Source organism: Tenrec ecaudatus, chromosome X (assembly GCF_050624435.1).
Source record: "Tenrec ecaudatus isolate mTenEca1 chromosome X, mTenEca1.hap1, whole genome shotgun sequence".
NCBI lineage: Eukaryota > Metazoa > Chordata > Mammalia > Afrosoricida > Tenrecidae > Tenrec > Tenrec ecaudatus.
Genome location: NC_134548.1, coordinates 145,461,454 through 145,485,967, shown reverse-complemented (window position 1 = coordinate 145,485,967; position 24,514 = coordinate 145,461,454). Strand labels below are relative to the sequence as shown.

General features: G+C 41.0%; 1 protein-coding gene across 3 annotated transcripts in view; it reads left to right on the top strand.

Moving 5' to 3' along the window:
• The window catches only part of ENOX2 (ecto-NOX disulfide-thiol exchanger 2), a 347,998-nt gene that overhangs the window by 285,705 nt on the left and 37,779 nt on the right, over positions 1-24,514 (top strand). For all 3 annotated transcript variants that reach the window (XM_075538972.1, XM_075538971.1, XM_075538973.1), the window contains exons 6-9: positions 1,066-1,272; positions 6,391-6,624; positions 8,912-9,124; positions 10,722-10,828. In XM_075538972.1, coding sequence (XP_075395087.1) covers positions 1,066-1,272; positions 6,391-6,624; positions 8,912-9,124; positions 10,722-10,828 — 761 coding nt within the window. The remainder of the gene's footprint in view (positions 1-1,065; positions 1,273-6,390; positions 6,625-8,911; positions 9,125-10,721; positions 10,829-24,514) is intronic.

The window sequence follows — 24,514 nt, the reverse complement described above, 5'->3', positions numbered from 1 at the left end:
TGCCAACTTTGATAAGCTGGGGGCCTTGGCCTAATCTACAAGTGAGGCTCATTTAGTTTTGAATGTGAGCTGTAATCACTGGGTGTTGAGCTCTCCAAATCTTGAGCATGGTGAATTGTTAAGAACTGAATGAAAATAATGGATTATACAAAATAAATCCTTGCAAATACAAAACCAACACTAGAAAAACCCATGATCATCATGATTTGCTTTGTTGGGCTGTGAACTGTAGGTTTTTGCTTGGAAAAGGCTTTGATGCATATAAATAGCAACACGGAGCTGGCAGATATGACAGGCTTTATGTGTGAGATGAGTGAGTAGGAAGCATATTTTTTAAGCAGAAGGAAAATCATCTCATTAAGTAGGTTTTTAATTACTCTCCATGGCCAAATTTATCTCACTTTAGTTAATGATTTCCCAGACTTTTCCTGCATTTTTTCCTATTTCCCTCTTTATGCTGCATTGCTAACTCTGGGCCTCAACTTTTTGGAAATGAGTAGGAGAAAAGGCTGTCTGACCTCAAAGCAGGAGGGGTGTGTTGGGGAAATGGTTTGTAACACATCACTCTGACAACTGTAAATGTTTTTTGGAACTATTAACCCCATCATTGTCAAGTTAATCCTGAAATAGTCCTTTCAGTATGCATAAACACAGAGCATTCATTGAAACATAATCTGAATTACACCAGCCCTTCTCTCAGGAACCCTGCTTCTGAGAACTTCTGAAAGTAAAAGTTTGAACTGAATGGGGTCCCACCCCTCCCCCAGCCCTCACTATTTCTTATTAAAATTAACTGAAAGTTGAACTTAATTGGATATCATGGCAAAAGTCAACAAAACTAAAGAACTCTGGATGGGATACAAAAATGACCTGGTTCTTTACCCTCTAGACAGTGTGATCAACAAACCATTAACTAAAATGACATTCGGGTTCAAGCATTCAATCCACTGTGGGTCAGGAAGCCATGTTCCTTGGCACTCTGCCAAAAGTTTGATGGGGATAGCAAAGAAGGTCTGTCAGAAGCAAACCTTTTAATTTTGAATGCTTTTTTGCCTTTCCACTTAGATCTTCCACCTCCTGCAACCCGAGAAAGACCACCAGGATGCAAAACTGTATTTGTCGGAGGCCTGCCTGAAAATGGGACAGAGCAGATCATCGTGGAAGTATTTGAACAGTGTGGTGAGATCATTGCTATTCGGAAAAGCAAAAAGAATTTTTGCCACATTCGCTTTGCTGAAGAGTATATGGTGGACAAAGCCCTTTATCTGTCTGGTAGGTGATTCTTTGTAAGAGTTGGAAGATCTGTGTACTTGCGTCTGTGGCAGCTACAGTCCGGCTTACTGCTAATGCTCTTGTTGTCAGAGATGGCGAATGTATGTCACTACCTACTTTTTTCCTTTAAAGCTCTGCAGTGGCTCCCAGTTGTCTATCAGATAACAGCTTACATGTGACATACAAAGGCCTTGATCATCTGCTCTCTTTCTACCTCTCCAACCATGCTAATTCTAGTTCCTATAATGGGCCGGGATATTTTATGCCTTTTCCTGGGAGTGGAATTCACTCTTAGAGCATCACACACCCTCCTGCCCTCTCCCACCCCACCTCACCTCATACCCACATCTTAATATCTTAAAACTCTAAGTCTAAGCACAAGTGATGCTAGGAAGCATTTTCTGATTCAGTTCCCCATTCTGCTCCAAGCTGGTTTAGGCTTCCCTTCCTCTGTGATTCCTCCTTATTTGGTACCCATTACACTGTACGGGGACTATCTTCATATGTCTTCCTCGACAAAATGAGAACTCCTTAAGGACAGAGAGTATGTCTCATTTGACTTTGAATCCCCAGCACACAGTATATAACTGGTACACAGTGGCAGTCTTAAAAAATAGTCACGAAAGTAAGTTAGAAGTCAAAGATTTATTGACTTATAAGTGGCACAGTTGTTATGTATAGGACTGCCATCCATAAGACTAGCAGTTTGAAACCACTAGCCACTCCCTTGTGGGAAGACAGGGCTTTCTAGTCCAGTACAGAGTTATTCTCAGAAACAAACAAGGACAGTTCTACCCTGCCCTGTAGGGTCACTATTAGCCAGCATCCAGTCGATGGCATTGAGGTTTTTTGCCAGAATGGAAGGCTGCTAGAGAAACCGCAAATAGCAAGGCAAACAGATTTCCTTCCATCAAGGAGATTAGAATCTGGAAATGAAAAAATGTGGCATGCAGATGAAAATACATAGTTAATTTCAGGTTCTGATGAGGGTTATGAAAGAGATAAAATAGACTAGCATGTAGAGAGGCTGAGGCAGTGTTGGGAGGAGCCATTGCTCCTCAAGAAACAGGAACTTGTTAGAAAATTTAACAAGGATGATGATTATTTCTGAAAGATTAATTTGATTGCTCTGTGTAAAACACATTAGAGAGATGGAGAGAAGATATTTAGAAGCTTGTTGTGATAGGCTAGAGAATTGGGTTTGAAAAAGTAGGCTAGTAACAGGGGAAAGATGTAGAAGACTCATTACAGTTTGTAAGTGCTGTAGAATATAGCTACTGAAGAGTCGACAGCACTTAGCAATGATAACAGCATTCTACAATAGAGTATTTTAATAAGAGCATTAAGGTCTTAAAAAGGATTGCACAGTTGTACATAGTAGGCAGCATGTTGTTTGGGAGGTGTCCGTGGAATCATCATTGAAATCAGTGCCCTATTAATAACCACATCCTGAAAAAATGTCTCAGGGTCATAAAAGGAAAGGGGGTCACAACCAGGTGTGAGAAAACAACTACATTTTGCCCTTTGAATTTGAACTACCAGCTTAAAAATTCACACATGCTAGAAAGCCCTGAGTTGGATGGCTCTCAAGCCACATTGTAAAAGAAAGAGGTTAAAATACACAAGCAAACAAAATTCCCTTACACAAAGATCTAGAAAAACATAGAGATCATCTGTCGAATTATTCCTGTTGGGGTTGGAGCACCTTTGGGAACTGGCATTGTGCCCAGCACACCCACCTCCTCTACTGTTTAGTGCTGTTGACACAGAGCACTCATCATCCTCTCATTTCACCCTCTCCACAATCCTGTGAGAATAGGCAAAGTAATCATTATTAGTCCCATTTGGCTGAAAGTTCTGAACATCAACTAGGATGAATGGTCTTTAAAATGTAATGTAAAGGACACTTTAAACATATTTGCTTATAAAATACATTTTTCCTCTTTCTGAAAGGTATAAGGACAGTTTTAGAATTACTGGGTAATATGCTTTCTAACAATTTTATTGAAGTATAGCTGACATACAGTAAATGTCACATATTTCAAAAATGCAATTTGATAACATTTGACACAAGAGGGGGTACCAAGAAAACCCTGGAATATTTTACAAGCTATGTATTTAAATTTTCTTACAAAAAACTGATCACTTCCAAAGAACTTTCCATTGAACTTAATACATTTGTCAAATCTGCACTTTTATTCATGGGATCATTTTCCAAACTCATCTGTTTGGATGGCTGGCAGCACCTTCCTTGCTTTTTTTTCTTCACCTCTTCTGTGTCCTCAAATCTCTGTCCTTTCATGTCCCTCTTCATAACAGTTTGACCTGAAGGAATGAACTCCAAATGTTATCAGTGTCGTCCATCCAGGAAGTTGACAGACTTCCAGAAAGAGGTTTGTCATCAATCGACATGTCACCTTTTTTGAAATGAGAAAACCACTCATACACTTGAGTTTTTTTCCCCATAATGCTCTCTTGTAAGCTGTGTTCCATGTTCCAATAGTTTCTGCAGCATTTTTTCCCAAGCAAGAAACAAAATTTCTCAGTCACACACTGTTCTCTTAAATTGGTCATCACAAAAACAAGTTTCAAGTGAAACTACTTTTTACGAAAAAATGCACTGTGATGAGAGAACCTTCCCAGGGTAAGCCACTAGGTGCACTAACTCAGACTGAGTTGCTTGATGCTAGCCTAGAATTAAAAAGTACTAATAAAGTTCACTCCACCCAGTGCAATTCTGTTTTGGGGGGAGATACTCCCTTGTATGTAAATATACATGTACAACCCCAACTACAGTCATTAATGACCATATTCATCACCCCCAAAAGCTTCCTCATTTCCCTTTGCAAACTCTTCTTCCTGCCCTTCCGATACCCACCTCCCTAGGCAAGCACTGCACTGCTGTCAGATTTGTTTGTGTTTTCTAGAGTATCATTTAAATGGAATCCTACATTATGTATGCTCTTTCTTTGTAGAGATCTAGATTTCCAAGTGGTATCATTTTCCTTGGGTCCTAATTTCTTTTGACACTTGTTTTGTTTCATAGGGTAGATCTGCCCCTGATTAATTTTTTCAGCATTTGTAAGTATGAAAAAGCATTTACTTCAACTTTGTTTTAGAAAGATATTTTCTCTGGGTATAGAATTCTAGGATGACAGTTTTTGTTTCTGTTCTTTTCCTCTCACATGTTTCTTTACTGTGTTCTTTCTTGCATTGTTTCTAAAGAGAAATATAATGTGATCTTTACCTTTGTTTCTCAGTTTATATGGTTTCCTTTCTCCTATGGCTGTTTTTAAGCTAATTCTCTATCAGTAGTTTTGAGAAATTTGATTATGATATGCCTTGGTATCATTTTCATCATCTTTCTTACGCTTGGTGCTTATTGAACTGCTTGGGTCTGTAAGTTTATAGTTTTCATCAGTTTGGAAAATTTGCTTCCCTTGTTTCTTCAAATACATTTTTTCGGCTCCCTCTCTTTATATGCTTCAATTCGGCATATATTAACCACCTTGAAGTTGTCCCCAAGTTCATGGAGACTCAAATTTTTGATATTTTTTTCTCTCGCTATTCCATTTTGGGTAGCTTCTATTGTTATAGCTTCAAGATCACGAATCTTTCTTTCTGAACCTAGGTAGCTAGGCTCCTTCTGAGTTTCCCTCTGCACATTGAAACCCAGGCAATCAGGTGGGGAATGCCCAGGGATCACTTCACTTGGTTACTGTTTGTCCATGATCACTGCTATTCACTACCTTAAAACACACTCTTTCCTATGTTTTGCCCACATATTTTGTTGTTTCAGGCATCAGGGTAAATGTGGTCCTGTATTCTATCTTGGCCAGAAGCAGAAGTTTTTGTTAAATGCGGTTCTTGAAAGACAGGTTGGATTGATGAAAAGTATAATGAACTTTGAGTCTAAATATACTGGATTCAGGTCCCAACTTCTTTCATTTGCTAATTATGTAACCTTGGGAAATCCACATAGCCTCTCTAACTTCACAGATGCTCACTTTTATCCTCTGGCAAAATGCTGCTGAAAATGGTATGGGTAAATGTACATGGAAACATCTGGCTCAGTTCCTGAGACTTAGAAAGCACTTCATGGATTTTGTTCTTGTTGTTAAGAGACTTGGGCAATAATAAAATTTTAAAAATTGTCTTAAACCTATTATCAAGTGATGCCAACTCATAGCAATCCTATAGGGTAGAGTAGAACTGCCCCTGTGAGTTTCTGAGGCTATAATTCCTTACAGGAATAGAAATCCTCATCTTTCTTCTGGTGGTTTTGAATTGCTGACCTTGCAGTTAGAAGCCCAATGCATAACCACTACACCGCCAGGGCTCCTTTGGATTAACATAGCTTTATTGAAAAAAAAAGAAATAGAGGCTTGACTCCCCATTTTCTGAATCTCAGTCCTATACCGCTAAATCATAATCATACTTCCCCCCACCCATGAATATCAAAATGCAAGTCATCTAGGTCACAGTCAAAAATTCAAAACCAAAATCAATTCCATTGATTCGGTTCCAACTCATAGCAACCCTATTGGACAAGGTACAACTGCCCCTGTTCGTTTCTGAGACTATAACTCTTTACAGGAAGAGAAAGCCTTGTCTTTCTCCCAGAGAGCAGCTAGTGGTTGTGAACTGGTGACCTTAAGGCTAGCAACCCAACTTATAACCCTCAATAACACTTGAGCTCCTAGGTCACATATAGGACTCCCTATTGTAACTATTTCCCCCACTTGTAACAGAATGACGCAGAGTTTCCAAATTCATCTGTGAATCAGTTTGATGGATGAAAAAGTACTGTGCTCATATTTGTTCATTTTACCAAAATATTATATAGTGGGATGATTTTTTCCCAAGATGTCATAGTTGAGGTCCCTTTTTCTTCCCGAGTGTTATGTATAAAGGTTCATTCATCATACCATTACCCACAGAGCTGCTCTTTGCAGAGGTAGGTAGCAGTTGAAGGAATGGAACCCCTAAAAACAAGATGGACTCAAACCATTTAAAAGTGATTAGGCTAGTAGTGGGGACAGAATCTGGGGTTACTTGGTCACTTGAATCTGCAGCAACCACATCTCCTGCTCTCATGCCCTTCCCTTATAAACTCAGGTTACCGCATCCGACTGGGCTCTAGCACTGACAAAAAGGACACAGGTCGCCTCCACGTTGACTTTGCACAGGCTCGAGATGACCTGTATGAGTGGGAATGTAAACAGCGCATGCTTGCCAGAGAGGAGCGCCACCGCAGAAGGCTGGAAGAGGAAAGATTGCGCCCTCCTTCCCCACCTCCTGTGGTCCACTATTCTGATCACGAATGCAGCATTGTGGCCGAAAAACTGAAAGGTACAGAAGGCATTTAAGTTTCATGATTACAAAAATACTGCTGCTCTTCTCACCCCTCTTTTTTTAAAGAGAAATTTAATCAATGTATTTGTGTTCCTGGCTTCTGTGTTGAGGAAATCCTCCAGAAACGTAAAAACCAAAAAATATACCCCTTCAAATTATGTCTATGCTCCTTCACTGTCTGTCTCAAGGGATTGTGTTTTTCTCCCTGGCATTGGGTGACTAGCAATAAACAAGTTTTTCCCATTTTCCCAACCATCAGAAAATTGTAGCTATGACCTCTGACTTGGGATCTATGCCCCCTCTTTCACAGTGGATACCAATTAGTTTTGAATTATAAATCAGATGAGTGAACCAGAATGATGGAATTTGAGATGGCTCTGAAAACATCTGGTCAAATCCCCATTTTACAGATGAGAAGGCAAAGGCCCAAAGAGGCAGATTCTTGGTGCACATTCTCAGAGTTTTTAAAGATATAGCTAAGACCACCAGAAGTATTCCATAAGTTAAATGGTCAAGGTGCTTGCTTTTTTTTTTCACACAATAGCTATGGAAACTTCTAGACACTGCAGACTTTGACAATTTTAGTTTTGATTCCTATTCCCCTTGCTTGATTCTTGGGGACATTTTGCTAATTTAACCATAGTTGTCCTGCCTGGCCTCCTGTGTGAGTAGCGCAAACCCAGCCTTTCTCATTCTCTGAATGTGGACGATTTTCATGAATGAATACTGGTGTCTCGTCAATCTGACTGATGTCACCCACCCACCTCTACTGGCATGAATTGTCCCTGCTGCTTGTGCTATAGACTCAGCAAGATGCAGTTGATCTGACTTTACAAAAAGGTCTCATTCGTTCAATGGGTTTGCACCAGAGAGTCTAAAGGGCTCATGAATGTCAGGACTGCCTTGCTTGAGTTGATGTAGCCTTCCTGAAACAGAAATGGGGAAAATACAGTCTAGAACAGAGACACAGATAATGAACGCACTGTAAAAAATCAAAAATGGTTGAAAGCATTGGTAAAATGTTAAGTTTAAAACCATTTATGTGATACCAAAGAAGTCCATTGGAGTTTGTTTTTGTTTTGCTTTCTTTTACTGGGATCTGTTAGTTATGGCAACCTTCAGAGAAGCCAACTAACCTTCAACAGAAAGACTGACCTCTCCTTGTATGTCCACACTGACTAAAGATTGCAAGACAAGAAATGTACATTATAGTGAGGCTGCCTATACTTGCCCACCCGCAGAGGCACACCCCACAACTCAAGGCCAAATCAAGTTGAATGGGTTTACCATTTTTAGGAGTGAACAAAGGGAAAAGAAAAGCTATTGTTACACCTTTTCATGTAAATATTGTCTTTACATGAAACACATTTAATGACATGAAATTCTATGTAAATAGTGTACTTTTTTCCCTCCAGACTGGTGGAAAACTCAATTAAAAATTCTAAATTAAAAAGCATGCAATGAGAAGTCTATCACTTGCCATAGCAGTTTTGGGACAGAGAGGCCAGAGAACCGAACACCAGGACTTCAATGGGATGCTGCTAGCGATTGCTGGGCCGGAAGCTGTGCTAACTATTTGCCTTCAGAGAATAGCTCCAAACCAGCTGAAGCAATCCTCCAGGAGGGTTCCTCGGGCAAGAGAAACCAATGTATAGAAATATAGAAATAAAAGGAATTGCATCAAACGAGATTGTGACTGTGACTGAGTAGAAGGCCTGGGGCTGTGGATTGAATGTAGGAGTGATGTTATCAAAGGTCAAATATGTAAGTGCTTATACCTTAAGAATCAATCTCTTTAACTCAGTTTAAGACTCCTTCCAACACTATAATTTTGTTAACCCAGGGTAAGTTTACTGTGGAATAAATTCAAGTTAAACATGGGATTCAAGTTCCCTTTCCTTATTAAAACATAAAATTTTAGAATTCCGACATTCCCACACTGTTCATTCACACACACATACTTCAGAGAGGTGAAGAAATTTGCAGTATGTGAAAGTTTGTAATATTGGTGAAGAAAATGTTTTCTTGAGGAAAAGCATATCATTCTTCTGAAAATTTTTCCTACATCACACCAATATTGCTGCTTCTTGAGGCTTTCTGTCTGTCTGCTGTGTGTGTGTGTGTGTGTGTGTGTGAGATTTTGCTTAGTAATTCATTTAACAACTCAAAAGCAAAGGTAACCTCCCCCTCCCAGACATATTGGGAAAATAGATTAAGATTTGGTTGTTGTTATTGGTTTGTTTGATTTTTTTGGGTTCTCAATAGAATTCCCTCCTTTTTTCAGATGATTCCAAATTTTCTGAAGCTGTTCAGACTTTGCTCACCTGGATTGAGCGAGGAGAGGTGAACCGTCGCAGTGCCAACAACTTCTACTCCATGATCCAGTCGGCCAACAGCCACATCCGTCGCCTAGTGAATGAGAAAGCTGCTCATGAGAAAGACATGGAAGAAGCAAAGGAGAAGTTCAAGCAGGCCCTTTCTGGAATCCTCATTCAGTGTGAGTGGAAGTCTGAGTTTTGCTGCTGGAGGGTATTTGGTCACCACTCACTATAGGCAGGAGCCCAGACCCATCGCCTGATTTTACTAAATGTCCCCATTGCCAGTTCCGTGGGATCAATATTGGCATAGCCTATTTCAGTCTTTGCTAGTATCTCTGCTTCAGTTCTTTAGCAACCCTTACTCTTAGGGTCACTGCTCTCCACTTGTTCTTATTCGCAAGGCCAGTTACTAGCAAACCTGGACCTTAGTGTAGAATTTGGGATTTCCTTGTGGAAGCATTTTTCAGCTTTTCTTCAGATTTGGCTCTTACTATCATATAATATATTTTTGACACTTCATCTGAGTGATACATTTATTTATATTTACCAAAGCAATGGACTAGGAACCAAACCTGCTACTCCTACTTTTTGTCGTGTGTTCCTCTCCTCAACTTTTCCTTGGATGGAGAGTAAAGAGAGTAGGAAGTCAGTGAAATGCCCATTTTTCAAGAGATAGACCATCCAAACCTTTGCAAAGTGTCTTAAATGTGACAGAGCAGAGAAATTCTCAAGTGCCTTTTTTGCTCACTCTATGATACGCTCTTATCTTTTAAGGGAGGCTCTGCATTTACTGTAAGAGTGAGGGTACAGTTTTATGATGTTGCTTTTAAACAATTACGGTTTACTTTTCCCATATAGTATACATCGCTCATACATAATTGGGATTAAGGAGGAGTTGTTCCTTTTTCAAGTTTTATTTTGAAAGATTTATTTTCATTTGAAAGTTTATGTGGCCATAGAATCCAAGAGGACAAATGCTCATATCTTGAAAACTCCCATATAAATAGAAAGAAAAGAGGTAACGCCTTAAATCCTCAGAAGGCAGGGTACAAACAGCGTGATAAAGCACGAAAGGGCAGCATCTGAGTATTTTCTTGCTGTGACTATCTGGCCAGGCAGGGTTTTCGCAACAGAGTCATACCTCGACATCCCCTTTTGAACCACTTAGGCTAAACTCCCTAGACTATTTGTACCCAGCTCCCCACCTGACACTTTAAGTAACCTTGCAAAATACTCTCTAGGGCTGTACTTACCCAGTATTGCTCCCTAAAACTTACATTCTTCATGTCCACAGCACTCTCTAAGTAGACCTGAATAGATACAATCCATGGTCATTTTTGATCTGATGCTTCTGGTTAAGCATATCTTCCAAATGCTCCAAAGGGGAAATCTACTGAACCATCCAGATGACTCATTTTGTTGAAAGGAGTCAGTGGGGAAACGGGCTAGTGCAGTTTCCCACTTGCTGCAATGTTGTATGGGGTCAGTAGTACAAAACCTCACTTATTACAGCTCTTGTCTCACCTGCCTGAATAAACGCTGATTGCTTGCACTCGAACTTTAGTTGCCCCTTCAGCCCAGACCTCCTGGAGGTCATTTTTGTCCCTCTGCACACTGATGGCTCTGCCTTTGTGTGCCCTTTAGCACAACCACAGTCTAGCATGATGCGGTAACAAATAGATCCAGCAAACCTGATGCTTTATTTTTTCTCTCTTGTTTCTTCTCTTCTCTTTCGTCATCCCTGGATGATCCCCTGGCCTGATTCACCTGCTGCAGTTGAGCAGATCGTGGCTGTGTACCATTCTGCCTCCAAACAAAAGGCCTGGGACCACTTCACAAAAGCTCAGCGTAAAAACATCAGTGTTTGGTGCAAACAAGCTGAGGTTGGTAACTTTTACTCCGGCAGCCCCCTAGGGGGACGCTTTTTTTCTCTGAGCATGTTATTGATTTGGAGTGTAACCAACATTAAAGAGTGCAAAGCTCCTCTGATCACAACCAGGCCCTAAAGAAATACTTGAAGGCTATGTTCTATAGCCTGTCACTGTGTCCACACTACCTGCTGCCCAAAGGGTAATAAATGTTCCCGTGCTACATGGATGGAAACCTGAGAAGTGGTATAACTCCTATGGTAATTGTTAGTTTATTTCTTTAAACTTGTTAGTCTTGGACACAATAATAATTAGTGACCTGTGTTTCCAGTGTTAGTAATATTAGAGCTATCTTACATATATTAGAGGGTCTTCACCATTGAGGCTAGAAGCTGCCTGGTTTACACTTGAGCTTTGCAATTTCTGAGCTTCTTTGATCAAACCCAGTCGGCCGTCTTTCTTTATATGTGGCAGCTTTAGAGGTAACCAAGGACTCTGATTTCAGATTAAGGTTGACACACACCTCCTGGCCTGTGCCAAAGCAACTTTTTCAACTTCAATGCTGTGTTCCCCTTGCTAGTTTTGCAGTGCTCTTATTATATCCATCAAAGATTGGAATAGCATTTTGAAAGCATTTATACTTTCTAAAGCATTTCTATTGGTCATCTCACCTAAGTGGATAAAGCAGAAAGCACTGGACCGGAAGTTAGACATAAATTCAAATCTAAGTTCTGATAGGTTACAGCTGGGCAGCTAGGAGAAAATTATTCAATCTTTTTAAGTCTCTACTTCTTCATCTGTAAATTGGAAAAAAATAAATAAACCCGTTTGCAGGATTAAAATGAGACCAGAGACATGTAAACAGTTTGAAAAATATGAATACTACATAAAAATAGCTAGTAGTATTATTTGATTCTGTTTCTCACTACTCCATAATACCCATACAAAAGCTCACAGCTAGTACTTGGTCAGCTCAGGACTAGGCATTCCTCTTTTCACTGTGAGCTCTAGTAGAACTGCTTCATAGCCTTGAGCCAGTCATTAAACCTTTGTAGACTTCAGTTTCCTCATCTGTAGACAGAAGGTAATAAACTCTTTGCTCTGTCTTTCATTAGGTCATATCAGGATAATTTGTGTGGTAACAATTTGAAAGCCATGAAGGGTATTTAGGGGAAGAATAAGCTCCAATTCTCTTGATAGACTGACAGTTGCTGAGCCATCGGTTCTGGTACAGCCAAGATCTAGCTCTGGGGCTCCTTAAAAGCAAACTCCCAAGAAGTGGATTCTTCTGGGATGGGGTTGGGCTGTCCATGTAGTTGGAATTGGGGCTGGCCCCTCAAACCTCTGTATTGGTTCCCTGCTTCATGCCAGTATGTGTATTCATGTCTCGGAGCACTGGGTTGAAGTCTGGTCCCTCTCTCCCTGTGGATGTAGAAACAATACCATCCACTTAGGTGGGTTAGTGCCCAGAGGACAGCACTAAAGCTATAGGTCAGGGAGAGGGACATGTCTGATAAGAGGACACATAAGCAAATGATGGGGGAGGAAGAGAGCATGGAGTGAATCCTGGCCCATCACACGCTGGGAAAATCTTGCTCAGAGCAGCCAATGCACAGAGATGACCATAGGGCCGGCCCCACTATGAGGCATGATGTCCCTCACTGACCCATACCGTGATGTTGGACAACACTGGAGACACAGTGCGGAAATTGCGCCTGATCTGACCCCATCACACCAAGGCAAAACACTAAGGGCATGTAGAAAAAAACAGAAGGTGAACAGAGCAATGAAGTCCCCCGGGGAATACCAAAAATAGATTTTGGGGCCAGGACGTGGTACCCCATCATATTTTGTTTTTGTTGCTTTGTTTTGCTCTGTCTTGTTTTATGTGCATATTATTGTCTCTGCAGATCTATCTAGATAAGATAGGTGGGATAAACGATCTGAAGGAGAAAACAGCGGGAACTTCTCTTACAGTAGGACATGGGAGGGGGGAGGCGGGAGAAAGGAAGTGGGTGTTAACAAACCCAAGGACAAGGGAACAACAAGTGATTCACATTGATGGCAAGGAAGGGTGTAGGGTTGGTAGGGCTTGATTAAGGACAACGTAACCTAGGGAAATTACTAAAACCCAAATGAAGGCTGAACTTGATAGTAGGACTAAAGAAAAGTAAAAGGAAATAGAGGAAAGAACTAGGAGGCAAAGGGCATTTATAGAGGTCTAACTACAGGCATGTATGTATGTAAATATATTTATGATGATAGGGAATTAGATCTATATGTGTATATATTTATAGGTTTGGTATTAAGGTAATGAATGGACATTAGGCCAACTACTCCCTCAATGCAAGAACACTTTGTTCTATTAACCTGGCATTCCATGATGCTCACCTTCCCAACACGATCAATGAAGACAAACCGGGCGCATAAGCAAATGTAGTGAAGAAAGCTGATGGTGCCCAGCTATCAAAAGCTATAGTGTCCGTAGTCTTAAAGGCTTAAAGATAAACAAGCTGACATCTAGCTGAGAAGCAACAAAGGCCACGTGGAAAAAGTGCCCCAGCCTGTGTGATCACGAGGCATCGATAGGGTCAGGTATCAGGTAGTAAAGAACAAAAAATTGTATCATTGTGAATGAGGGGGTGGGTGGAGTGGAGACCCAAAGCCCATCAGTAGGCAACTGGACATTCCCTTACAGAAGGGTCATGGGAGGAGATGAGCCAGTCAGGGTGCAGTGTATCAACGATGAAACATACAACTTTCCTCTAGTTCTTTAATTCTTCATGCCCCCACTATCATGATCTCAATTCTAACTTACAAATCTGGCTAGACCAGAGCATGTACACTGCTACAGATAAGAGTATGAAACACAGGGAATCCAGGATAGATAAACCCCCTGAGGATGAATAATGAGAGTAGAGATACCAGAAGGGTAAGGGAAAGTGGATGGAGAAAGGGGGAACCAATCACAGTGATCTATATATAACCCCCTCCCTGGGCGACAGACAATAGAAAAGTGGGTGAAGAGAGACATTGGTCAGTATAAGACAAGGAAAAAGAATAATTTATAAATTTTTTAGGGTTCGTGAGGGAAGGAGGGGAAAAATGAGGAGCTGATACCAAGGGCTCAAGTAGAAAACAAATGTTTGGGAATGATGATGGCAACAAATGTGCAAATGTGCTTGACACAATGGTTGGATGTATGGATTGTGACAAGAGTTGGATGAGCCCCAATAAAATGATTTATTTTTAAAAAGCAAACTCCTGAAGACACCAACCCAATGGATGATTAGAGTCACAATATGCTAATCCCAACCCACCCACTGCCGTCAAGTTCATTACAACTCATAGTGACCCTACACAGATTTTGTTGTTTTTTTTCCCCTCCCTATGAGACTCTGTCTTGACAGGAGTATAAGGTTTCACTCTTCTCTTGCTGAGTGGCATGTGAGCCTTTTGAACCACCTGCTTTACAGTTAGCAGTTCATTGTTTACCCAACTGTCCCACCAGGACTCTTAAAAAACTAATAATATTTTAATTATTTAAAATATAATAATTTGAAACAAAAATAAACTTTTTAATTAAAAGATCATTTTATTTGGGGCTCTTATGATTCTTATAACAATCAATACATCAATTATATCAAGCATATTTGTACATATATTTCCATAATTATTTTGTAATCATTTACTTTCTATTGAGCTTTTGGTATCGGCTCCTCGTTTTTCCCACCCTCCACCCTCCCCACCCCGTAAAAAAAGAGAAAAGATTATTGAGGAACTTTGGTGTCATAGCAGGTCAGCAGTTTCAAACCACCAGCTTCTCTGTGGGGAAAAGTTGAGGCTTTCTATTCCTGGAAAAATTTAGTCTCCCAAACCCACACGGGCAATTCTAGCTTGTCCTATAGAATCACTAGGAGTCGGTCTTGACTCTATGGCAGCTAGAGTTTCTCTGTCTCTGACGTTTTGTAAGGCAAAGCACAATGAAATGGTCTTTGCCCTCGGGGAATTATAAAGATTACTAAATTGATGGGCAAGGGTAGTATAGTTGGATGCACTAAATTGTAATTACCCAGATGTTTTCAGAATAAAGACTGAGAGATTATATGATTTATATTATATTACGATTCTAGAGAAGTAGTATCAAGTCTCTACTACCCTTTGTTGAATACTAAAAATCTCATATCCTTCCTAGGGACTTAAAAGAGGTGCTGGATTACCATAACCATTACAGAATAACCTATCGGTACAATACTAAATTTAGTCAAAGGATGGGACCCTTAGGTTATCAGGCAGCTGATGCCTTAGACATCAGGGAACTGATGTCTGCACTACAGCTGGTTTGTAAACTACTTTGCAATAAAATATTCTTCATCAATATTGTTCTTCAAAGTTTGCTATCATTCTCACAAACCTATCTATATGAAAGGTCTTAGAACAGTGCTTCTTCTTTCTTTTTAAAATCATTTTATTAGGAGCTCATGCAACTCTTATCAAAGTCCATACATACAGCAACTGTGTCCAGCACACCTGTACATTCATTGCCCTCATCACTCTCAAAACATTTGCTCTCCACTTAAGCCCCTGGCATCAACTCCTCATTTTTACCTCCCTCTCCACGCCCCCTTCCCTCATGAACCCTTAATAATTTATAAATCATTATTTTGTCATATCTTGCCCTATCCGAGGTTTCCCTTCACTAACTTTTCTGTTGTCTATCCCCCGGGGAGGAGGTGACATGTTGATCCTTGTAATCGGTTCCCCCTTTCCAAGCCATCCTCCCTCTACTCTCCCAGTATCACCACTCACAACACTGGTCCTACCTGGATTCCCTGTGTTTCCGGTTCCTATCTGTATCAGTGTATATCCTCTGATCTAGCCAGACTAGGTAGAATTCGGATCATGATCGTGTGGGGTGGGGGAAGCATTTAGGAACTTGAGGAAAGTTGTATTTTTCATCATTGCTATATCACACCCTAACTGGCTCATCTCCTCAATACCCTTCTGTAAGGGGATGTCCACTAGCCCACAAATGGGCTTTGGGTCTCCACTCTGCACTCCCCCACTCATTCACTATGATAAGATTTTTTGTTCTGATGATGTCTGACACCTGATCCCTTCAACACTCCATGATCACACAGGTTGGTGTGCTTCTTCCATGTGGGCTTTCTTGCTTCTGAGCTAGATGGCCACTTGTTTACCTTCAAGCCTTTAAGACCCCAGATGCTATATCTTTTGATAGCCAGACACCATCAGCTTTCTTCACCACATTTCCTTATGCACCCATTTGTCTTCAGTGAATTTATCATGGAGGTGATCACACAAAGATATGATTTTTGTTCTTTGATTCCTGATAACGGATCCCTTCGGCACCTTGTGATCACACAGGCCTGTGTGCTTCTTCCATGTGGGCTTTGTTGCTTCTGAGATAAGATGGCCGCTTGTTTACCTTCAAGTCTTTAAGACCCCAGACGCTATATCTTTTGATACACTGGCACCATCAGCTTTCGTCACCACATTTGCTTATTCACCCGCTTTGTCTTTAGCGGTTGTGTCGGGAAGGTGAGCATCATAGAAGGCCAATTTAATAGAAGAAAGTATTCTTCCATTGAGGGAGTACTTGAGTAGAGGCTCAATGCCCTCTGCTCCCTTAATACTTAACCTATAAATATATGCACATAGATCTATTTCCCCATCCTCATATATAAATATATTTGCATATCTACATGCCTTTATCTAGACCTGTATAAATGACCTTGGCCTCCCAGCTCTTTCCTCTATTTCCTTTGACTTCCTCCCGTCCCACCATCATGTGCAGTCCCCACCTGGGTTTCAGCAATTCCTCTTGGTTTCGTTACCCTTGATTATGCCCTACCAGGCCGCCCACACCCTCACCACTAATTTGGATCACTTGCTGTTCCCTTGTCCCTGGGTTTGTTAACACCACTACCTTTCCCCCCACCTCCTCCTCTACCATGTCCCCCCATAACTGTCGGTCTCGTTGTTTTCTCCTCCAGATTGTTCATCCAGCCTATCTTATTTAGACAGACCTTCACAGATAATAGCATGCACAACAATAAGACAGAGAAAAACCAAAACACAACAAGAAAGAAAAGCTTGTAGTTAGTTCAAGGATCGTTTGTTTTCCTTTAGGAGTGTTTTCCAGTCCAATCTGTTGGGGCACCACACCCTGGCCCCAAAGTCCACCTTCAGCATTCCCTAGGGACCCTGCCGCTCCATTCCCTTGCTGTTCTGTTGCACCCCCTTAGTGTTTTGCCTCGGTGTGGCGGGATCAGTTCCGGTGCAATTCCCTGTGTCTCGAGTGTTGTCCCCTGTATGGCTATGAGTCAGTGAGGGTCGTCATGTCTCATGGTGGGGCCGGCCATGTGGTCCTCTCTGTGGACTGGCTGCTCTAATTGGGACCATTGTCCTTATGGCCTGGTGGGCCAGGATGTGCTCCACTCTCTCCTCTTCCCCCTTCATCTGCCCCCATGTACTCTGATCAGATATATCCCTCTCCCCGAGCTGCAGATTCAGTGCCAGCCATTGAAATAAATTCTTCTGGGGGAAGGTCCAGGTTTCCACATAGTAGTTGGGATTGGGGCCAGTCCCCCAGACCTCTCCACTGGTTCCCTACTCCACGCCGGCATGTTGCATTCACATCTTGGAGCACTGGGTTGAAGTCTGGTCCCTCTTTCCCTGTGGAGATATAAATAATACCCTCCCCTTGGGTGGGTTAGTGCCCTGTAGCTCCGCTACCCATTTCTTTTTTATTATTATTTTTTTCCGTTCCCCACCATTTTAGTTGTCTACCATGTATATCCCTGTATTTGGTTTGGTCCCTGCCATATTACCTGGTCCTCACCCCAGGAATGTTGGTATACAGTTTTTTCCCTATGCCCATTTAGCATTTTTTTAAAGCTTACCTCAGTGGACTCATGTTGTACTTGTCATTTTGTGCTTGACTTACTTCACTTAGCATGATTTCCTCCAGTTCTTCCCATGCCGCGATGTGCTTTGTTCATCACTGCTTTTTCGTTATGAGTAGTACTCCATTGCATGTATATACCACAGTTTTTTAATCCACTCGTTAGGTGATGGAAATTTGGGTTGTTTCCAACTCCTTGAAATTGTGAACTGTGCCACAATGAACATTGAAGCACAGATGTCTGGCCTTGGTTTGTTTCTTGCCTCTTCTGGGTATATGCCCAGTAGGGAGATTGCTCGGTCATATGGTAACTCGATTTCCATCTGCTTGTGATATTGCCAGTTCGATTTCCATAGTGTCTTGAGCAGTGCTTCTTAACCTTCCTAATGCCGCAACCCTTTAATACAGTTCCTCGTGTTGTGGTGACCCCCAACCATAAATTTATTATTTTTTTAATTAAAATTTTTTTTTTCTTTATTTTTTGTGAGTGAGAGTCAGTGAGAGAGAGAGCAAGTGAGTCAGTGAGAGCAAGTGAGTGAGTGAGTGAGTGAGTAAGAGTGAGAGTGAGTGAGTGAGAGAGTGAGTGAGTGAGTGAGAGAGTGAGAGTGAGTCAGTGAGTCAGTGAGAGTGAGTGAGAGAGTGAGTGAGTGAGTCAGTCAGTCAGTCAGTCAGTGAGAGAGTGAGTGTGAGAGAGTGAGTGAGTGAGTGAGAGAAAGAGTGAGTGAGAGAGTGAGTGAGTGAGTGAGAGTGAGTGAGTCAGTGAGAGTGAGTGAGTGAGTCAGTGAGCGTGAGTGAGTCAGTCAGTGAGAGTGAGTGAGAGAGTGAGTGAGTGAGAGAGTGAGTGAGTGAGAGAGTGAGTGAGTGAGTGAGAGAGTGAGTGAGATAGTGAGTGAGTGAGAGTCAGTGAGAGTGAGTGAGAGAGTGAGTGAGTCAATGAGTGAGTGAGTGAGTCAATGAGTGAGTGAGAGAGTGAGTGAGTCAGAGTGAGTGAGAGAGAGTGAGTCAATGAGAGTGAGTGAGGGAGAGAGTGAGTGTGAGTGAGAGAGTGAGTGTGAGTGAGAGAGTGAGTGTGAGTGAGTGAGAGAGTAAGAGAGTGAGTGAGTGAGAGTGAGTGAGTCAATGAGAGAATGAGTGAGAGTGAGTGAGAGAGTGAGTGAGTCTGTGAGAGAGTGAGTCAGTGAAAGAGTCCATAAATTTATTTTAATTGCTACTTCATAAATGTGATTTTGCTACTGTTATTAATCATAATGTCAATATCTAATATGCAGGATGTATTTTCATTGTTACAAACTGCACATAATTAAATCAGTGATTAATCACAAAAACAGTATGTAATTATATATTGTGAAATATTTATTTTTAATTACAAATAAATGAAATTTTGTCTTGGAGCATGGTGTAGCATGGGTAACAGTCTTCACACCAGGTACTCATATGTGGGCGTATCTGCCTGTGGGAAATTCACCTGGACAGATAGAGTAGCAATGTCTCGGTTCTTAAGACCATCTGAAATATGTGGCTTCAGATGATCTTAGGCGACCCCTGTGAAAGGGTCATTTGACCCCCAAAGGGGTCTCGACGCACAGGTTGAGAACCGCTGTCTTAAAACTTCAAAGTTAGCTGTTCTAAACTCCATGGGTAAAAGACTGAGATTTTTCATCTAGTAAAGAGTTACAACCTTGGAAACCAACACAGGTAGTTCAGTCTTGCCCTATAGGGTCACTATAGGGAGGCACAGACTCGATGGCTGTGAGTTTGGTTTGGCCTTGAAGGCCTGAGTTCAATTACATGTTCAGGCAAGTGGGTAATGCCAGAAACATTTCTCTGACACTGTAGAGAATTGAGAACTCAGCACCCCATCGCCCAATATTGTAGCAGAGCATGACTTGGCAAGACCTTCAAGTTTCATATAGTGTAGACCTTATAGAAGCCAGAAAAATTCTTCTGCCTATTTGATTGGACTGAATTAAGGTTAACCATGAATATCTGAATGTTGATATAGAAAACGCCTGAACATAGATCATAGCTTGAGACCCTCTTCTGGCATTGCCTTCCCTAAACCTAAACCATCTTCTGCATTATACTGAATCAGGTCTCTTTAAGTCATGTTTTTACCCCACTCTGCGTACGTTCCGTCAATAGCTCGCAGATCTGGGGATTGAAAAGAGGTGTCCTATGGGAGGCAAAGCAACTATTCTCTTACAATTATAGCACCCCACTGAGAACCAAAGCATCTCAAAGACTGGCATTGAGCCACCTTTTGTAGCTTTGGAATCAGAGCTGAAGCTCAAAATTGAGAGGTTTCAGCAAAATGGGAGTTTCTGACATATAACTATGTTTTACCAGTTGACACTTGGAACACGCCAGCAAATGACCCTCTTTTGTCACAAAGTACTGTTCCTTGTCCCTTGGTCTTGTCTGTATCAGCAAGCAGCATTTAAAGGGTCTGCATTGAGAAGAGAATGCCCCCACCTTGGAAGAACTGAATCTGGTACCATATGCTGGGCAGACTATCCTGCTAATGAGTCCTTTTTGCTGATTTACTTTGCTGCTTTGTATGTACGTGAGACTCATACATATAGGGGCCTATGTGAGACTCCTGCTGAAACAAGTGAGAGGGTGGTAAGAGAAGACTGATTGCCAGCCTTTTACTGAAGACCGTTGTCTGCACTGACCTTACTGGCAGCGCTGTGTGTTAGGAACTCTATCTGTGGCAATCTTCCTAAAAGAGGGTGCTGCCACCCTCTGGGGTCCGGTAGAAGGATCCAGGGAGCTGCAGATGCCAACATGTACAATTTATCCTGGATTACGGGCTATGAGGCAAATGTTTTTTATTGCCAAGGGGTGTTGAGCCTTTTTTCCCCCTGAACAAGGGGCTATAGGCTAAATCTGTTTGGGGACCTATAGTTTATGCAATCATTAAATTAGAGGCCAAACCTTGTATCCAAACCTAGCACCATAGCAGTAGACAATGGAAGAGGCCCCCCTTGTGTGCTCCTTAATATGACCTTTTATATCATTGGACCAGAGCAAAGAGGATTTGGTGAACATCAGCATTTTCATACAAGGAAACTGATTACTAAAATAAGGCCTTCTCTAGATTTACAGGCCGACCATAACAAATTCCGAGGAACTGTTAGCAGGTAGCTATTCAAATCAGGCACATACCCTTGTTTTAGAACCGAAATGCACCAATAGTAGCTATTAGCTTGCAGCCATGAAAAAAAATATATATGGATGCACACAGGTGATTATTATCATTTATGTCAATACAGTGGTAAAAATTAAGATATTTACAAAAAAGACTAAATGAGTAGCTGCCGAGGCTGCTTGTATACAACTACAGTGCATTCAGTTATTTAATATGGCTTTTCTAGCCATAACCTTTGTTACTCATATCAAGCACCCTTTGTCCTGATGTGTCTAAGTAAGATGTTTCCGAACTCTGACAGGATTATGTGATCCAGCTGTGAGTGACTGTTAACCGGGTTAAATATTATTACTATCCTGTATGGTACAATGAAATGGTCGATCAGAAGCAGCATATTGGGGGATTGTACTACAATTGGAAGAGAAAAGCCAGGGATAAAGCAAATATTTTGGAACCCTAGATCCCTGTCCATTGAATGCCTTTGATTCAAGAGACAACTGTAACACCAGAGGAGTGGCAGAGCATGAGACAGTAGTGAGTTTCCCAGACCACAGAGCACGGGAAGCTTATTTTCTTCAGGCAGAAGGTACCTCCAAGGCACCCAAATGGAAGAGCTGGATGTGCTGACCAAAGGAGTTGGAGCTGCATGCTTCAGGCTGAGGCTTATGATGGAGTGGCATACCCTTTGGACATTGGCAGCCCTAAAACAGCTTTTTAACATTGCCTAAGTAGGGCTGAGGCCGGACCAAGAGGCCGAGTGCCAGGCAGAGAGAAGCAACTGAGCATTTCTCACCTCAACTGTAACCTCTTAACTTCCCTGATAAACCCCATAACAGTGAGTATTGTCTGTGGATCCCGTGTGGCCATTCAGTTATATAATCCAGCTGAATGGTAGAGTGTGCTGTGGTAGGGACTGTTGGTGTTATCAATTGGTAAGGAAGGTTGGAGAACGAGTACAAGTCTGCCCTTGGCATCATAGAAACTTTTGTTGGGCAGCTGGTGCTGGTAATAATTCTTTTCCTCCCACCTTGTGAAGTTAGAGGAGGTTAGATCCCACCTTCCTTAGTATTCCTTATATTTTACAATAATCAAAATTCAAGGATTTGTTTCCTTGGCTTGCAGGTTTAAGGTCCTGGTTTCATGGGGCATCCCAGTCAATTGTCCCAATATAGTTAGTGTTTCTCTTCTACCTAGGAGTTCATTGTATAATACCTTGGGTCTTAAAAACTGAAGGTCTTGAAGCAGACATTCAAGACAGAATAATTGGTCTCTTTTCCTGGATCATCAAAGGAAGAAGGAAAGTAAAATACAGAAAGAGGATACAGAATATATTGCCTCCAGGAATAACTTCCGCCTACGCCAGGAGACCAGAAGATCCGTGTAGTTCCCAGCTACCACTCTTAACTATTTTGGTCCAAATCCTGATTAAAAGAGGGAACATGTAGAACAGAATTTCAAATTCTCAGAAACTCTAAACTTCCTGGAGCTGTGGAATTTTCATATATCCCTGATACTATTTCCTTGAGATAATGTTTAATTGTTAGACCAAATATATCCCCAAAGTCGTCTTACACCCAAACAATATTTTAGTTTAACTAGTGGAGTTGGGACATGATTCTCTTTCTGAGAATTCACTATTTAGGGTCAAATTGTCAACAGGAACTAGAAAGATTAGATAGGACCCTTAGTAGGCAAGGAGTTTATGTCAGTAGAGTAGAGCAACTCAGAAAAGGAGGTGAGAATAGCTGCACAACTTGAATAATGTAATCAGGGTCACTCAATTGTACATGTAGGAACTATTAAATCAGTGTATGTCATGCTGTGTGTATTATCAATGACAACAGCCAAACTTTTTTTAGAAAGATACCAAACGGTCAACAATTGAAACAAAAATGAGACTGTAAGGAAGCAGCGAATCAAGTTTAATGGAAACAATGAGAATGTTTATATACTCTGAAGACTGGAACCAGTGTCACTGAACAACTCGTGCAACAGTTGTGTAAACTTTCAGTGGAAACCTAATGAATTCCTATTTTTAAAGTATATTAATACAATTTGGATCAACATATTTTATATTTCTATTTTGTAGCATACAATAGACATTGATTGGCACTGTGGACTTTTGTTCCATTTATTAAGTATCTTAGAATCCAATGTCTACTTCAGTGTAGAAACTTTTTCTCTCTCTCTCTTTCTCCTGCTCCTTTTTACTCCCTCATCTGATCCCTTCCCCACCAGATTGCCTGATTTATATTGAAAGTCTGGGTAAGTAGAATTCTGTTGCACATGTAATAAAAGGGTAGGAACTTAAATTTCCAGGTAAATGTGTTCCTAGCATAAAGCAAGAATAAGATTAATTTAAATCTATGCAGTTTTGTGAAAAGTATAGATAACTAATGTGCAATGATTTATGATTTTCTTATTTTGCAAAAGTACTCTCCTCATGCATTTCCTGTCTTGGATTTCTGAAAGTGCTTGATCTTCCATTGTAGAATGGAGTATGAATTCCTAAGTATCAAAAAAGTTATCATTACAGCAGACAAAAGTAGTATAATGCATTTTTAGAAGTGACTAGCTGTTGACTAATTTTTTTTAATGTAAATCCCACACCTGCTGGGGAGGACAGAGGGTTTAGAATAGGCAGGAAAACAATAGGGAAACTTCAGGAGAGCTATTTACCTTTTGTAATAGAGTCTGTCAGGGACCTGACCCAGTCAATTTTAGGGAACGATTTAAAAATGCAAATTGCCAAACAATGTTTTTCATGCCATTGCCACTCTTATGCTTTCAGCACTAAATCCAAATGTCAGGATGGACAATGAGGCAAATCTGGGAGGCAGCTGTTTCCCTTGCTGCCCTCACTTCGTGGACTCAGAATCCTCCTTCTCCCTGCATGCATGTATAAACATGCACTGTGTCTTTGTCGGGTCAATGCCACCTCCTAGCCTTTGATTCTGATGACACTTGTTAGGATTTATTTATCAAAATAGAGCTCTTTGATCCAACTGAAAGATGCACAAAATAAGCATCTCAGATATTAAGTCCCCCAATGACACGGTTTTCTAAGAATTAAAATCTCACTTGATTGTACACATCACTTACTAAATTCTGCCCCTTACATTTACTTTAATATCATATTCTATAACCTTTTATGTTCTTTTTTCCTTTTGTCCCATTCATATGACTTAGTATTGGAGATAGATAGATAGATAGATAGATAGATAGATAGATAGATAGATAGATAGATAGATAGATAGAGGAAGAACGATAAGGTCTTTCGTTTCTTTATAGCTAAAAACGAGTGTTTAATGATTTAAAGGTTCTCAGTTCTTCCACTTTGCCTGACTCTGGGTGATTCTGAATACACTTCCCCTTCGTTTTTCTTGACCCCATTTCATAACAACTAAATGAAACTGGTAATTCATGTTCCTGAAGTATGTTGATGCATTTTGGCAAAATTTGTTCATAGATCTGCTATATCTCTAGGGTTTTATGTAAGACATGAAAGACCTATAGATAAGCTGTATTTCATAGTAATTGAACTTCTTATACTACTAAGAAGCGATTATCCCTTCTTACCCAGCTGGTCATAGAAAGATGCTTTGTAAGGCATGTCTTAGCT